The sequence below is a fragment of the Lutra lutra genome, chromosome X (assembly GCF_902655055.1).
Source record: "Lutra lutra chromosome X, mLutLut1.2, whole genome shotgun sequence".
Taxonomy (NCBI): domain Eukaryota; kingdom Metazoa; phylum Chordata; class Mammalia; order Carnivora; family Mustelidae; genus Lutra; species Lutra lutra.
Genome location: NC_062296.1, coordinates 27437909 through 27454940, shown reverse-complemented (window position 1 = coordinate 27454940; position 17032 = coordinate 27437909). Strand labels below are relative to the sequence as shown.

Below are 17032 nucleotides of genomic sequence, written 5' to 3'. Positions count from 1 at the left end.
TCAGTTTGCCCGTCTCTACTCTCCTTGCTGTTATGTCACCTGCCTTTATCAGCATTTGAGTTGGTAATCCAAATCATTTAATAACGTTTTTTAGGGGCGCCTGGCTGGCTCAGTCAGAAGAGCATGTGACTCTTGATCTCAAGGTTGTGGGTTCAAGCCCCACATTAGGTGCAGAAATTACTTAAATAAATAAAACTTTTTAAAAAACCCAAAACATATTTTTTATTACGTGAAATGTCAGACATACACAAAAGCAGAGAGAATCACCATCTTATGTAGTCATCTCTCAGTTTCAACAACTATTCTTATCAGCCTTGTTTCATCCATACCTAACCAGTTCAACATACTTGCGTAAGCGCCTGGATTATTTTGATGCGAATCAAGACATCACATAGTTTCATCTGGAGATATTTCAGTGTGTAATTCTAATCATGCCTCTTTCCGTTATGCCACATATGGCACAGGTTATACTGTGGTGATAGGATATATTATGCGATAATAGTAGTGAACATTTTTTAAAGACTTATTTTATTTGAGGGGCATCTGGGTGGCTCAGTGGGTTAAAGCCTCTGCCTTCGGCTCAGGTCGTGATCTCAGGGTCCTGGGATCGAGCCCCACATCAGGCTCTCTGCTCAGCGGGGAGCCCGCTTTCTCCCACCCACTGCCTGCCTCTCTGCCTACTTGTGATCTCTGTCTGTCAAATAAATAAATAAAATCTTTTTTAAAAAAACAGATTTATTTTATTTGAGAGAGAGAGAGAGAGAGTGAGCACACAAGTGGGGGGAAGAGCTGAGGGAGAGAATCTCAAGCAGACTCCTCAGCGAGCGTGGAGCCCAACTTAGGGCTCGATCCCAGGACCCTGAGATCATGACCTGAGCTGAAAACCAAGAGTCGGCTGCTCAATGGACTGAGCCAGCCAGGTGCTCCAGTAGGGAACATTTCTTTCTTTCTTTTTTTTTTTTTTTGAAGATTTTATTTATTTATTTGACAGACAGAGATCACAAGTAGGCAGAGAGGCAGGCAGAGAGAGAGGGGGGAAGCAGGCTCCCTGCTGAGCAGAAAGGCCGATGCAGGGCTCGATCCCAGAACCCTGGGATCATGACCCGAGCTGAAGGCAGAGGCTTCTTTAACCCACTGAGCCACCCAGGTGCCCCAGTAGGGAACATTTCTGAGGGCTTCTTCTGTGGCTAGACATTGGGCCAGGTACTTCTGTATGTTATGTCGTTTCTTCTCTCATCAATTCTATGGCAGATACTTCGCTATTATCCCCCTCTTCTAGAGAATCTCCACATACAAGTCCTCCCTAATATAGGTACACATACATATACATATGAAAATATATACTTATATATAAATATCACATTTATACATTACTAATATGTTATCCATATCATAGAAAATCTAAATACTTACATAAATAATTTAATTTTATTTATTTATAAATTTATATTTATTTTACTTTTAATAAATTTATTTATTTTACTTTTAATAAATTTATTTATTAAATATATATATACATTTTATACAGAGATTAGAAGTAGTTTCATTGTTTTTTGTTTTTTTGGGGTTTTTTGGGTTTTTTTAAAGGTTTTATTTATTCATTTGACAGACAGGGATGACAAGTAGGCAGAGAGGCAGGCAGAGAGAGAGGAAGGGAAGCAGGCTCCCTGCTGAGCAGAGAGCCCGATGCAGGGCTTGATCCCAGGACCCTGGAATCATGACCTGAGCTGAAGGCAGTTGCCCAACGACTGAGCCACCCGTGCGCCCTGTTTTTTTGTTTTAAGGAAATCTTATTCGCCCTGGTAATATTAAATTCCCATAAACTGGGGTTCACATATCTCATTTTCCACTCATGTTAGGGTCCGTTATCAAATGGGATATGTGAACCCAAAGTTCAAAACTCATTTTCCAGGAGCGCCTGACTGGCTCAGTCAGTGGCGCATGCAATTCTTTATCTCAGGATTGTGGGTTGGAGCCCCACAATGGCTATAGAGCATACTTAAAAATAAAATCTTTTTATTCTTCATTTTAAAAAAGATTTTATTTTATTTATTTGTCAGAGAGAGAAAGAGGGAAGAATGAGCATAAGCAGGGGGAGCGGTAAGCAGAGGGAGAAGCAGATTCCCCTGAGCAGGGAGCCCGATGCAGGGCTTGATCCCAGGACACTGGGATCATGACCTGAGCCAAAGGCAGACACTTTAACTGACTGAGCCACCCAGGCATCCCTAAAATCTTTTTTTTTTTAAATAGATTTCATTTGGGGCGCCTGGGTGGCTCAGTGGGTTAAGCCTCTGCCTTCTGCTAGGGTCATGATCTCAGGGTGCTGGGATCGAGCCCCATGTCGGGCTCTCTGTTTGGCGGGGAGCCTGCTTCCCCCTCTCTCTCTGCCTGCCTCTCTGCCTACTTGTGATCTCTATCTCTCTGTCAAATAAATAAATAAAATCTTTAGAAAAAGAAAATTTAAAAAAAAGGTTTCATTTATTTATTTGAGAGAAAGAGGGAGAGAGTTACACACACAAGTCGGGCTAGAGGGAGAGAATGTCCGCAGACTTCTTGCTGAGGAGTTTGATTCAAGCTTGATCTCATGACCCAGAGACCTGTGACCTGAGCCGAAATCAAGAGTCAGACCTTAACTCACTGAGCCACCCAGGCGCCCCTTAAAAATAAAATCTTAAAAAAAATTATTCTCCAAACATGGCTAATTATTTCTCACCAAATAGTTTTTTTTTCCAGATATACTAGCCTGGGTGCTGCCTTCAGTCACATGCATGCATCTCGGCAAGCTCTTTTCTGAGGGGCTCAAACCACAAATATTCTGCATTGGGAGCTGTGGAGGAAATGAAATACATCACCTTCAATTCCTGTGTGCTTTTAAATACCTATCCTTGGGAGGGGACAGGGCATCTGCGTGGCGCACTCCTGATTTCAACTCAGGTCATGGTCTCCCAGTCTTGACATCAAGGCCTGGGTCAGGGTCAGGATGGATTCTGCTTGAAAGTCTTCCCTTCTGGCCCTCCTCTTGCTCTCTCTTTCTCTAAAATAAATGAATTAATTAATTAATACATACTCCAGGGGTGTCTGGCTGGCTCAGTCGGTAAAGCATGTGACTCTTGATCTTGGGGTTCGTGAGCTTGAGCCCCACATTGGGGGGTATAGTTTATTTTTTTTTAAATCAAATCAAATCAAATCAAATCAATCAATCAATCAATCAATTCCTCTTGCATCACACTCTCCCACAGTACATTGCTAGGTAATACTCAGATTGAGGCCTTGCCGTAGAGATGTTTTTTCCTCCACACTAAATTTAAGGGGCTGGACATCTGTGTGGCTCAGTCGGTTAAGCCGCTGCCTTCGGCTCAGGTCATGATCCCAAGATCCTGGGATCGAGTCCGGCATTGGGCTCCTTGCTCAGTGGAGAGCCTGCTTCTCTCTCTGCCTCTGCCTGCCTCTCTGCCTGCTTGTGCTCTCTGTCTCTCTCTCTTTCTGACAAATAAATACATAAAATCTTAAAAAAATAAATTTAAGGGGCATCAAAACCTCAAGTTTCCTGATAAATGATACCTTTTTCACAATTAAAAAAAATCAAAATTAATTATCATGAACAAATTATCAAATTTTTAAAAGATTTTACTTATTTCGGGTAGCTGGGTGGCTTAGTCATTAAGTGCCTGCCTTGGGCTCAGGTCATGCTCCAGAGGTTCTGGGATCAAGCCCTGCATCTGGCTCCCTGCTTAGCGGAAACCTGCTTCTCCCTCTTCCACTGCCCTTGCTTGTGTTCCCTCTCTCGCTGTGTCTCTCTGTCAAATAAATAAATAAAATCTTTGGGAAAAAAAAGATTTTATTTATTTATTTGACAGAGAGACACAGCGAGAGAGAGCAGGAGCAGAGGGAGCAGAGGGAGAGGGAGAAGCAGGCTCCCTGTTGAGCAGGGAGTCTGATGCAGGGCTCATTTCTGGGACTCTGGGACCATGACCTGGGCAGAAGGCAGACACTTAACCAACTGTCACCCAGGGGCCCCTTGTTTTGTTTCATTTTTTGTTTTTGGCACATTAGGTAGAGATATAGACCCACTGAGTTGTGGCCTCACAACAGGGACAATACTGGAGACCATGGTCTTCATGGTGATTTTGAACACAGAGAGACCCTTAGCCGTTCCCAGCATCTAGGGTCCACAGGACAGGACTTGGTCACTTGCATCTTTAAGTAACTGACACTCATTGAGGTAACTGAGATCGTTGAGTTTTATCCTCAGTCAAGGAAGAGGGAGAAAGGAGAAAAAAAGATAATGAAATAGCATTAGAAAAAAATGAAATAGGGAAAGGGGTACTTGGTGGGGAACTGGAAAAGGCCACTAATAATGGAGAAGAAGCAAGACTCTTAACTCTAGGAAACAAACAGAGTTGCTGGAGGAGAAGTGGGTGGAGAGATGGGGTAACGGTGATGGGCATGAAGGAGGGCACTTGAAGTAATGAGCTCTGGGTGTCATGTGCAGCTAATGAATCACTCAATTCTACTTCTGAAACTAATAATACAGTATAGTTTAATCAAATTGAATTTAAATTTTAAAAATGAGGAAGAGGCAGTTAAGAGTGTGTGGGTTCGGGGGCGTCTGGGTGGATCAGATTGTTGAGCATCTGCCTTCAGCTCGGATTATGATCTCCATGTCCTGGATCCAGCTCCACGTCAGGCTCCCAGCTCATTGGGGAATCTGCTTCTTCCTCTCCCTCTGCCCTCCCTGCTTGCGCTTTCTCTGTCTCTCTCTCTCTCAAATGAATAAATAAAATCTTTAATGAAAAAGAGTGTGTGGGTCCAAAGCCTGACCCATTGTGTGTCCTGAGCCAGTTGCGTGAACTTGTCTCTCAACTTCCTCACCTGAAAAATAGGCATGATAACAGTGCCTGCATCCTTAGGCTTTCAGGAGGGTTCTGTGAATTAATGCATGTAGTCTCTTCTACTCCAAACATCCGATCCATCAGCAAATTCTCTTAACTCCACCTCAAAAACACATCCCCAAAACTTTCACTTTTCCTGCAGGCCTTAAACCTCACCACTCTTACCTGAAAGTGCAATGTTGCATTACCTTTCTGTCTCCGTGCTTTCCCATTTTCCCTCCTCTGACCATTCTACCCTAGGAAGCCAGAACAATCTCATGGTAAAAATGTGAATTAGACTCTGTCGTGCTGGTGACTGTAACTTTTATAGTGCTTATCTCTCTGTTGGGCCTAGAATAGGCATTTAATACACGGCAACTATTATTGCATTATTTTCTGGATTCTAGGAAGAAAATGCATTATGTCTAGAAAGAGAATTTATCTGTTGAGTGAAATGAACATGAACCTGAAGCAGCCAGCTTAGGCTTATGGACTGAAGCACATACATGTGCAAAAAGACATGATGCAGGTATTATTTTCACAAGAAAATGTCCTCTTTTCATCCCACACATGGCACGATCTCAATCTCTCTCTCTCTCCCCTCTTGGGCTCATATGGAAAAAAAAGAGATGAACAGGGGCGAAGTAGAAATGTGAGGCCACTCAGTGAATGGTCATTTGTGAAGTTTTGTTATTGTCACCTTGAGGAATCCTCACCATACCCCATTACAATCGGTAGTTACAATTGTTATACCCATTTTTAAGACGATTAAACCAAAGCAAACTAAGAATAAGCAGCTCCCCAAATTAGCCAGATAGCACATGGTGAGCAAAACCAGGATGTAGAACTCTGTGGTCTGGCACCAGAGCTTTTGTTCTCAGAAACCTGTCACATCAGACCATGATTGCTGGCTACATCTTTTTATTTTATTTTTATTTTTATTTTTAAAGTAGGCTCCATGGAGCCCAACACGGGGCTTGAACTCACGGCTCTGAGATCAAGACCTGAGCTGAGATCAAGAGTTGGACACTTAGGGGTGCCTGGGTGACTCAGTCGGTGAAGCGTTTGCCCTCTGCTCCATTCATGATCCCAGAGTCCTGGGATCCAGTCTCGCATGGGGTTGCCTGCTCTGCCGGGAGTCTGCTTCTCCCTCTGCCTGCCCTCTGCCTGCTGCTGCCCTGATTTGTGTGTGCGCTCTCTCTCTCTGACAAATAAAATTTAAAAGAGAGAGAGAGAGAGAGAGAGAGAGAGAGAGAGAGAGAGAGAGAGTCGGACACTTAATCAAGAGCCTGAGCCAGGCGCCCCAGTTTCCCGGCTACCTTTGTTTAAGATAGGGCTCCATTTGAATTTTAAAATAAAAATAAAAAGCAAATTAAATTTAGCTTGAAATTTTTTAAGTAAATACTAGCATGGTTGGTATGGAGTTAGAGCAACACTCAGCCGGGGTACATGAGTGCCGGGAGGTTAGATAACACTGAAGGACACGGTGGAGAGAAAAAAAAATGCGGGGCAAGAGATCAGGTTGATATATTTTTTAAAGATTTTATTTATTTATTTGACAGACAGAGATCACAAGTAGGCAGAGAGAGAGAAGGGGAAGCAGGCTCCCTGCTGAGCAGAGAGCCCGATGCGGAGCTCGATCCCAGGACCCGGAGATCATGACCTGAGCCGAGGCAGGGGCTTAACCCACTGAGCGACCCAGGCGCCCCCAGGTTGATATTTTTAAGAAAGGGGGTGGAGAGGCTGGGGGAGGGCGAGGAAAGAGGGACCAGCAGCGGGGAAAGGTGGAAAATCACCTGGGTTGATGAGGAGCCCAGCCCAGGAACCGGCAGAATTTGCGCTGGGGACCTGCTACCACAGACTGGCGTGGAACATTAGTGAAGATGCACCCCCCCCATTGTTGTATCCAAAGCTAGTAAAATGTACTAGGTTTTTTGGGTGCATTAAGCACTGGCGGGGGGGGGACGGGGTCTACACTTGCACTCTGATGTGAATTCATCACCAAAAATCTGGAGTACTTGAACTTTTTCAAGAAGCATATTAGATTTCTTGTGAAGCGCATCTTACCCAGAATGCTTCACAAACCCCGCCCCGAGATCCCACTCCGGGCGCCCCCAGGAACATAGCAGGCTCTGCTTTCCGTGTCCTTGCAGAAACTCAGTTAATCATTTTAGCTTAATCTCTAACCTGTGGTGTGTGCAGGCTGCCAAAGAGAGAGGGTTCGACCATGAGACTTTTCCAAACTTTTCTACCAGCATTCCTGTAGGTAGTGTGAAGCCCCCACCTTTCCCCCCCAAAGCCCCCCCCATCCATTGCCCCCAGATGAGTTTGCATCATCCAGTACAGCCCCTTCCTCAGAGCCGACACTCTGGTCAAGTCGGGGACTGGTAAACTGAGCTGTAAATTAGAGCCCCCATTCTCCACACACCCCAGCCCCCTACCAACACCCATCTTTCCCATAGTGCCTACATTTTGGCCACGCCCCGACCACTTGTGTGCCTAAGTCCCACCCACCGCAATTGGCGGGAAAGGGAAAGCCAATAGCAATCCTTTAAGGGGGAGTGCGCGGGCATTGAACCTGCCCCAAACCCTGAGGAATCCCAGAAGGCTCCAAAAGAGGACCAGCAGCTCTGCAGCTCTGTTCTCAACCACCAGAGGGTTTGTGGAAGCGCTGGACTTCAGCTCACCACGGTCATGGAGCCTCTGCCCAGAGGCAGCTACTATGACCCCGGTGACTACTACGACCCCAGCTACTGGCTGGGAATGTACGAAGTGGAATCTGTGCAGGGCGCAGCACCAGAAGCCGAAAGAGGCCACATTCCTGAAGGAAATCCAAGCTTTGTGGGCAACATCAACCACGAAGGTGGCGTCAACTACGAAGGCGATCTCAACTTTGAAAGCAACCTCAACTTTCAAGGCAACCTCAGTTTTCAAGGCGACCTCAACTTTCAAGACGACCTCAACTTTCCAGGCGACCTCAATTTTCCAGGCGACCTCAACTTTCTAGACGACCTCGATTTTCCAGGCGACCTCAACTTTCCAGGCGACCTCAATTTTCCAGGCGACCTCAACTTTCCAGGCGACCCCAATTTTCAAGGCGACCTCAACTTTCAAGGGGATCCCAACTTTCAAGGCGACCTCAACTTTCAAGGCGACCCCAACTTTCAAGGCGACCTCAACTTTCAAGGCGACCCCAACTTTCAAGGCGACCTCAACTTTCAAGGAGACCTCAACTCTGAAGGTAACATCAACTTTCAAAGCAACGTCAACCTTGAAAGCGACATCCACAATGAAGAAAACATCAACCATGAAGAGATCGTGAGCTGTGAGGGCGAAGGGGACCACGAGGTCAGCGGTGGCGTCCAGGAGCTGGGGCAGCAGCAGCCCGAAGAGCTACCACAAGCAGCGGCTGCTGAGGCTCCGCAGCCCCGGAGCAGGCGAGGAGTCCAGCGCAATAAGTTCACGCCGATGCAGGTTCAGGAGCTGGAAAGCGTTTTCCAGCACACCCAATACCCAGATGTGGTCGCAAGGTGAGAAGCTTGCCCCGGGAGGTGTCTGGCTTTCCAGGGACCTTGGGCTTATTTCCAGGAATCTTTGTTTCCTACCCCTCCCCCTCCCCTCAGCCTCCTCCTTTCCCTCTTAAAACGAAGGTAAACGGGTGAGGGAAGGAGAACGCCTTCGGTGCATCAAGGGAAATACTTTTATAGGGTAATTACGTGAAACAAGTCTGGAAAATGTGGTGGGTGGTCTTTGGTTTTACTTTTTATTTTTTTAAAAAGATTTTGGTTACTGGGGCGCCTGGGTGGGTCAGCGGGTTGAGCCACTGCCTTCGGCTCAGGTCATGATCTCAGGGTCCTGGGATCAAGCCCCGCATCGGGCTCTCTGCTCAGCGGAGAACCTGCTTCCTCCTCTCTCTCTGCCTGCCTCTCTGCCTGCTTGTGATCTCTCTCTGTCAAGTAAATAAAAAATCTTAAAAAAAAAAAAGATTTTAGTTACTTATTTGACAGAGAGAGACAGCGAGAGAGGGAACACAAGTGGTGGGGGGGGGAGGGGCGGGAGGAAAAAGCAAGCTTCCCGCGGAGTGGGGAACCTGATGTAGGATTGGACCTCAGAACCCTGGGCTCATGACTTGAGCAGAAGGCAGACGCTTAACTGAGCCACCCAGGCGCTTCTGGTTTAAAGATTTTATTTGATAGACAGAGATTACAATTGGGGGGGGTAGTAGGCTCCCCCCTGAGCAGAGAGCCCAATGTGGGGCTCGATCCCAGGACCCCTGGTTTTGTTTTTTAAATTGTGGTAGGGCATCTGCCTGGCTCAGTTGAGAGAGCCCACGACTCTTGACTCCAATGCTTGTGAGTAGGAGCCCCACATTGGGGGTACAGAGTACTTGTGCTCGCTTCGGCAGCACATATACTAAAAATGGGAGTACAGAGTACTTAAACTTAAAGAAAAGAAAAGAAAAAAAAAAAAAAGACTCGGGGCGCCTGGCTGGCTTGGTCGGTTAAGTGTCTGCTTTCGGCTTTGGTCATGATACCGGGATCGTGGAATCGACCCCGGATCCAGCTCCCGGCTTTGTAGGGTGTTTGCTTCTCCCTCTGCCTGCTGCTCCCTCTGCTAGTGCTCTCTCTTTCTTCCTCTCTTGCTCTTGTCAAATAAATAAATAAAATCTTCTTTAAAAACCTGTGGTAAAATAGGGGCTCCTGACTGGCTCAATCGGAGGATGGTGCAGCTCTTGATCTCGGGGGTCCTGAGTTTGAGCCTCACTTGGGTGTTGAGATTACTAAAAAAAATTTAACAAACTTTAAAAAACAATAAATTGTGGTAAAATATACATAAAGATAAAATTTATTATCTTAACCATTTTTAAGTGTACAGTTCAGTAGTAGTAATTACATTTATATTTTTGTACAACTAATCTCCAAAACTCTTTTTGTAATCATTTTTATTTATTTATTAAAAAATTTTGTATTTATTTATTTGACATAGAGAGACAGTGAGAGAAGGAGCACAAGCAGGGGGAGTGGGAGAGGGAGAAACAAGTTTCCTGTGGAGCAGGGAGACTGATGCGGGGCTTAATCCCAGGACCCTGGGATCATGACCTGAGCCGAAGGCAGACACTTAATGATTGAGCCACCCAGGCACCCCCAGAACTCTTTTCACCTTGCAAAACTAAAAGAATACACAGTGAACACTCACTATTCCCCTGTCTCCCCCAGCCCCTGACAATCACCTTTTTACTTTGTGTTTTGATGAATTTGACTATTGTAGGTGCTTCCTTTAAGTGGAATTACACAGTGCTTTTCATTTTATGACTGGTGTATTTCACCTAGTGTGATGTCCTTAGGGTTTGTCCATGATGTAGCACGTCTCAGACTTTTCTTCCCTTTTAGGGCTGAGTAATATTCCATTGTTTGTAAATACCATATTTTATTTATCTGTTCATTTATTAATGGACACTTGAGTTGCTTCTATCTTTTGGCTATCATGAGTAATGCGGTTATGAACATGGGTGCGCAATTAGCAGTTGGCGTCACTATTTTTGATTATTTTGGGTATATACCCAGAAACGAATTACTAGATCATATGGTAATCCTGTTTTTAATTTCTTGAGCAGCTGTTCTGCTGTGTTCCACGGTGGCCGCACCATTTTATATTCCCACTAGCAATGCACAAGGATTTCAATTTCTTCATATTCTTGTTAGCATTTGTTATTTTCTTTTTATTTTCTTTTCAGTGAGTGAGTGTGTGTGTGTGTGTGTGTGTGTGTGTGTGTGTGCAAGCAGTGGGAGGGGCAGAGAGAGACAGAGAACCTTAAGCAGGCTCCACACTCACCAGGAGCCCAATGCAGGGCTTGATCTTACGACCCTGAGATCATAACCTGAGCCAAAATCAAGAGTTGGATGCTAAACCGACTGAGCCACCCAGGTGCCCCAACACTTGTTATTTTCATCTTTTTTTAAGATTTGATTTTTAAGTAATCTCTATACCCAACGTGGGGCTTGAACTCACAGCCCCGAGATCAAGACTTGTATACTCGAGGTGCCTGGGTGTCTCAGCAGGTGGAATTGATTGAGTGCACCCCCTCCCCTGTTCCCGGTAATCTGGTAATCCTGGTAACCACCATTTTACTTTCTGTCTATGATTTTGATTACACTAAGCACCTCATACAAGTGGAATTAGGCAGTATTTGTCTTTTTTTAAAGATTTTATTTATTTATTTGACAGAGAGAGAGAGAGAGGGAGCACAAACATAAGCAGGGAGAGGGGCAAAGGGAGAGGGAGAAGCAGGCTCCCAGCTGAACAGAGAGCCTGATGTGGGACTCCATCCCAGGACCCTGGGATCATGACCTGAACTGAAGGCAGACACTTAGCCAACTGAGCCATCCAGGTGCCCCAGAAGTTTTAAATTTTGATGTACTCTAATTTATACATTTTTTCCTTTTATTATCTGTATTGGAGGCTTTTTGTAAATAAGATTTTATTGGAATAGGGTAAGGAGAATAAGGTAGTCTCCTGCAACTGCAGTGCTGGATGCTTTCATTTAAAATCTTGAGGACAGGGTGCCTGGGTGGCTTAGTGAGTTAATCGTCTGCCTTCAGCTTGGGTCATGATCTTAGGTTCCTGGGATCGAGTCCTGCATCAGGCTCCCTGCTCAGAGGGGAGTCTGTTTCTTCTTCTGCCTGCTGTTCCCCCTGCTTGTGTTCTCTCTGTCAAATAAATAAATAAAATATTTTTAAAACATAGTAAAATAAAATCTTGAGGGAGGGGGTGCCTGGCTGGCTCAGTTGGAAGACCGTGTGACTCCTGATCTCGAGGTCATGAGTTTGAGCCCCACATAGGGCATAGAGCCTATTTAAAAAAGAAATAAATAAAATTTAGAGGGAGGGGCACCTGGGTGGCTAAGTCCAGTAGAGCACACAACTCTTGATTTCAAGGTAGCGAGTTCAAGCTCCATGTTGGGCATAGAGACTACTTTAAAAATAATAGAAAAAAATAAAATTGTGATAATTTGTTCACCATAGATTTTTTTGCATCAATTCTTATTTTTTTTAATAGTGCATTAAAATTATTTATCTTGACTTCCAAGTTTTTGATGCCACCTCAAATTTTGAGGGGAAACCATCTATAAAGCAAGCCTGGAGCTGGAAATAACAGAAAGGTTTACTTGGGGAGGGTCTTGAGGGAGAGGGTACACATTTTAAAGCAAGCATAATATGTATCTCATACATTTTATTTTATCCACAACTCCAAATACTAAACATGTGTGGTTTTCTCTCCTCAGACGGGAACTTGCAAGACGCATGGGTGTGACTGAAACCCGAGTGCAGGTCAGTAAACCTGGATGGTGTGGCAGCCATTTTAATACTGGCTTTAAGACTCAGACACTCTAGAGGCACCTGGGTGGCTCAGTGGGTTAAAGCCTCTGCCTTCAGCTCGGGTCATGATCCCAGGGTCCTGGGATCAAGCCCTGCATCAGGCTCTCTGCTTAGCAGGGAGCCTGCTTCTTCCTCTCTCTCTGCCTGCCTCTCTGCCTACTTGTGATCTCTGTCTGTCAAATAAATAAATAAAATCTTTAAAAAAAAAAAAAAGACTCAGGGGCGCCTGGGTGGCTCAGTGGGTTAAGCCGCTGCCTTCAGCTCAGGTCATGATCCCAGGTCCTGGGTTCGAGCCCCACATCGGGCTTTCTGCTCAGCAGGGAGCCTGCTTCCTCCTCTCTCTCTATCTGCCTCTCTGCCTACTTGTGATTTCTCTCTGTCAAATAAGTAAATAAAATCTTTAAAAAAAAAAGAGACTCAGACACTCTTGTCCTAGACATTCTCAAGTTGGTGCATTTCAGTTATCTTTTTTTAACACTGGCAAATAAGTTGACTTTAGGAGTCTTTGTGGGTAGAAAATGGGATATGTGAACTCCAGCTTATGGATATTTGACATTACCAGAGAGAACATGATTTCCTTTTTTTTTTTTAAAGATTTTATTTATTTATTTGATAGAGAGAGACACAGTGAGAGGGAACACAAGCAGGGGGAGAGGGAAAGGGAGAGGGAGAAGCAGGCTCCCCACTGAGCAGGGAGCCCGATGCGGGGCTCAATCCCAAGACCCTGGGATCATCACCTGAGCTGAAGGCAGATGTTTAACCTACTAAGCCACCCAGGCGCCCCAGGGAACATGATTTCTCAAAGGAAAAGAAGAAATGAATTGCTTCTCCTATTCTTTATGCAAAATTAAATACATATACATGTGTGCATGTGTGCATTTTGCAAACATATAGATGGTATATCCTTGTGTCTCTATAGTGCATATATACATGTATATGTGTATATTTGATAGAGTTCAACTCCTTCAAACAGATACCCTTCAGAGAGTACTTCTGTGTGGAGTCATACTGGGGCTCAGGCTGACTGTGGAAGTGTTCAAATTAATGCAGAGAGGAGCCAGTTATGAGAGGGTTCACTTGTACTAAATTAAAGGCAAACATAAACTCTTAGCTAAGTGGGTGAATTTATAAACATTGGGGTGAGGGAGAAAGTTATCCTCAGAACACATTGTATAAGTAACTAATGTCTGTTTAGTGGTGGTGAGACCGATCGGGGGAGACAGCTTCAAAGTCCAAGTACCTGGGCCTCCTACCATTGTTTTTAAGTGTTTGGTAAAGTGGTGTAGAGTGGCAGCTCTACGTTTTAATTTTCTGGAATACTTCGATGTATCAACCTGAAAGTGTGGCTAGAATGTGAATACACGTTATGTGTGAGACTGGGGGGGGGCAGAGTTTGCAAGCTTCGGAAATTTGTCTAAAGAATGAAAGAAACAAGCCAAAAAACCAATATTGAATGAATGGTAATTGACCTGAGAAGGGCAAAAAGGTTAGAGAAGACTTATATATAGCCAAAACAGACCTTACAGACACAACACAAATTCAGTGTTACGCATCTGCTAAATGTGTAAGAGATATTCTCTTGAGGACTTCTAAACTTCAAGGATTTTTTTTTTTTCATTTTGGCGATACTATTTTGAAAAGTTGAGTTTTATGGAATTTGTTTGGGGTTTGGGTGGGCCTTATTTCGGGGTAGATTCATTATGTTATCTTTTTAAAAATAATGTTATTTTTACTTTTATTCCCTCAGGCTGTGTTGACTAATTTGTAGGTCACGGGATAAAAAGGTGACCAAAAAATCAAACAAACCCCCAAACCCATTTGAGTTATTTCAAAGTGGTATTTGCCCAAAACAGAAAGGAAATGAAATGAGGATGGGCGTGTTGGCTTTGCTGCAGAGTGCATGTGAGGAGCTGGAAGGGCATTGGCTAGCTCGGTTGGAGGAGTACGTGACTCTTGATCTCAGGGTTGTGGGTTTGAGGCCCACATTATGTGTAGAGATTACTAAAAAAATAAATAAATAAACTTAAAAATTTTTTTTTAAAAGAGAAGGAGTTGCAGATCTGGTGGTAGGAGTATCTGAAAATCAGCCCCACAAAGCTGACCATTGAGTAATGACATCCCAATCCCAGAGACTGGGGTCCCAGGCCTGGCTCAGATTGGAAAAGTTGGGAGGAGGTTGGGAGCTCTTTTTCAGCTGACAAGGCATGTGCAGAGGAAAAGGGAAATGTAAGGTTTGGTGAACTAGCTTTTTCTTCTTCCTGGGTTTATGTGTGCTCTCTCCATGGCATTCTGAAGGGAACATAAGCCCCAAGAAACAAATCAGGGAAAAAACTTAGTGTTCCCATGTATTTCCAAACCTTACAGCATGAATTTCCCCCAAGAAACTTAATATATGGTTTTCCTCCTTTGTCTTGCAAATAGAACTGTTTTTGTGAAACCAACATTGAGACTACAGCTAGCTATGGGGCTTTACTTTATGTTTATGGAGGTCTGACCACTGGTACACTTGGATCCCCCCAAAACAAGCTCTATTACACTGGCCTTGTTGAAATTATGTATTTCTGCCACAGAAATACCACCAATTTTTTTAAAAAAAGATATTATTTATTTGTCAGAGAGAGAGGGAGAGAGCCACAAGCAGGGGGAGCAGTAGGCAGAGGGAGAAGCAAGCTCCTTGCTGAGGAGGGAGCCTGATGCGGGACTCCATCCCAGGACCCAGGGATCATCACCTGAGCTGAAAGCAGACACTTAACCAACTGAGCCAACCAGGCCTCCCCAAATACTACCAATCTTAAAGTAGGAGAGCAAACATGAGGCCTCAGGCCAGGAGAAAAAGCCCCATGTGCAGTTTGGAAACTTCTGAAAGGATTTAAATACAATGTTAACCCCATAAACTAGGACACTGAGAAGACAGTGAAGTCTGACAGTTTTGTTTGTGTGTTTGTTTGCAAAAATAGTTGGCAGATATGTAGAAAGGAACGGAACCATTTTATGACCCCTTACCCTCATTGTTGTCAACTGTCCTCCTAAAATGCGTGTTCCACCTTCTTGCCTTAAGAATAAGGGGTGGGGGGACGCCTGGGTGGCTCAGTTGGTTAAGCAGCTGCCTTGGGCTCAGGTCATGATCCCAGCGTCCTGGGATCGAGTCCCACATCGGGCTCCTTGTTCTGTGGGGAGCCTGCTTCTCCCTCTGCCTCTGCCTGCCACTCTGTCTGCCTGTGCTCGCTCTCTCTCGCTCTCTCTCTGACAAATAAATAAATAAAATCTTTAAAAAAAAAAAGAATAAGGGGTGGGGGGCGCCTGGGTGGCTCAGTGGGTTAAAGCCTCTGCCTTCAGCTCGGGTCCTGATCCCAGGGTCCTGGGATCGAGCCCCACATCGGGCTCTCTGTTCAGCGGGGAGCCTGCTTCCTCCTCTCTCTCTGCCTGCCTCTCTGCCTACTTGAGATCTCTGTCTGTCAAATAAATAAATAAAATCTTAAAAAAAAAAAGGATAAGGGGTGAGATTGGGAACTCCTGGTTGAATAGCAGTACCTAGGATAAGCTGCCCACCGGACATCAACACTTGCAGTCCAGGATCCCAGAACTGTATCCAGAGCAGAGCAAGCTGACCTGGCTGGCTCTGAGCCCGGGAAGGTTTGTAGAGTGGGCCAGGCTGGAGTATGCAGAACTGACAGTGGCCACGGTGGTCTGCCTCTTTCCCCTCAACGCCTGGGTGGCCAGAGATCGGTGAGCATTTTAGTTAATTTCAGTCAAGTTGGTCTACACTTTCCTTGACTACAGGCTAAATTCAAGGCAGCGTTCATGGTTTCAGCAACTCTTGTGTCCCAGCTAGACATGCTCCATGAGACCCCACGAACTCCATGGGACCCCAAGACTAGGGCCTTCCTTTGCCAGACTACTTTTTAACTGTCAAGAGGTTTCAGAGGACTAATGACCCCTCAGACATCCTTGAAGGAAATCTGTCTAAAAAACCAACGCTTTTCCTCCTATTAGTAATTGACTTTGTGCTGCAGATAAGCCTTTCAAACAGGGACCGTTCCTGTCAATATAACTTTCAATAGGGCCCACTATTTACAATGCCTATGTTGCACCCCAAAACACCCCAAAACTCTCTCTGTAGTGAGGAGGGGACAGAAGGTAACTGGATGGCTGGGGATCTGCTGTCAGGATACAGACCTTTTTTTACCCTATTACCAAGTGTTGGGTCAACAACAAGGACCCAGGGCTAGACCAGATCATAAGCTAGACCTGCGTCCAATACCTGAAAAAAACCATTTGAATATTGAAATCAGGAGGAGAGAGACAAAGCAATAAGCCTATTCCAGAACCTGGCACATAGCTGGTGCTCACTAAGGATGAGCTAAAGGGAGGGGGTCTTGTGTTAACTTTCCTGAGTAAATAGCTTCCCTTGGTGCGACGTGTAAAATCTCCATGACATATACAATTGCATGTAAGGTTTTTTCTATAATGACATTAAGTGTCCAGTATGTTAAACTGATCCCTTTTCCCCTTTGATTGCAGGTGTGGTTTAAGAACAGAAGAGCCAAGTGTAGGAGAGATGAGAGAGCGGCAACGCTCAGAAATGCACCACCGGCTAACCTGGACCACCTTTTCATCTTCATGCTGGATGGGCCCTAGAATGCCACCCTCGTTCAGAAGCCAAAGTGGAGATAGGTTCTTCTTGTGTCACTGACACCCTACTCCCTATCTCCCTTATAGTTGCATTATCAATAAAGAGGCAAGTTCTGCATGCATTTGTCTTTGTGAACCAAATGGGGGCAAGTA

General features: G+C 44.9%; 1 protein-coding gene across 1 annotated transcript; it reads left to right on the top strand.

Annotated features, from left to right (window-relative positions):
* Positions 1-7459: 7459 nt before the first annotated feature.
* Positions 7460-16975, top strand: LOC125091780 (homeobox protein Hox-A11-like). The gene is made up of 3 exons (XM_047715758.1): positions 7460-8401; positions 12154-12199; positions 16769-16975. Exons 1-3 carry the CDS (start codon positions 7566-7568, stop codon positions 16883-16885), a joined length of 999 nt encoding a protein of 332 aa, XP_047571714.1. The 5' UTR covers positions 7460-7565; the 3' UTR covers positions 16886-16975.
* Positions 16976-17032: the final 57 nt, after the last annotated feature.

Excerpts from the sequence above, each read along its gene's own strand:
- LOC125091780 (XM_047715758.1), top strand. The coding sequence starts at position 7,566 with ATGGAGCCTCTGCCCAGAGGCAGCTACTATGACCCCGGTGACTACTAC. Across the intron at positions 8,402-12,153 it reads TACCCAGATGTGGTCGCAAG|ACGGGAACTTGCAAGACGCA; the intron begins GTGAGAAGCTTG and ends TTCTCTCCTCAG. Across the intron at positions 12,200-16,768 it reads TGACTGAAACCCGAGTGCAG|GTGTGGTTTAAGAACAGAAG; the intron begins GTCAGTAAACCT and ends CTTTGATTGCAG.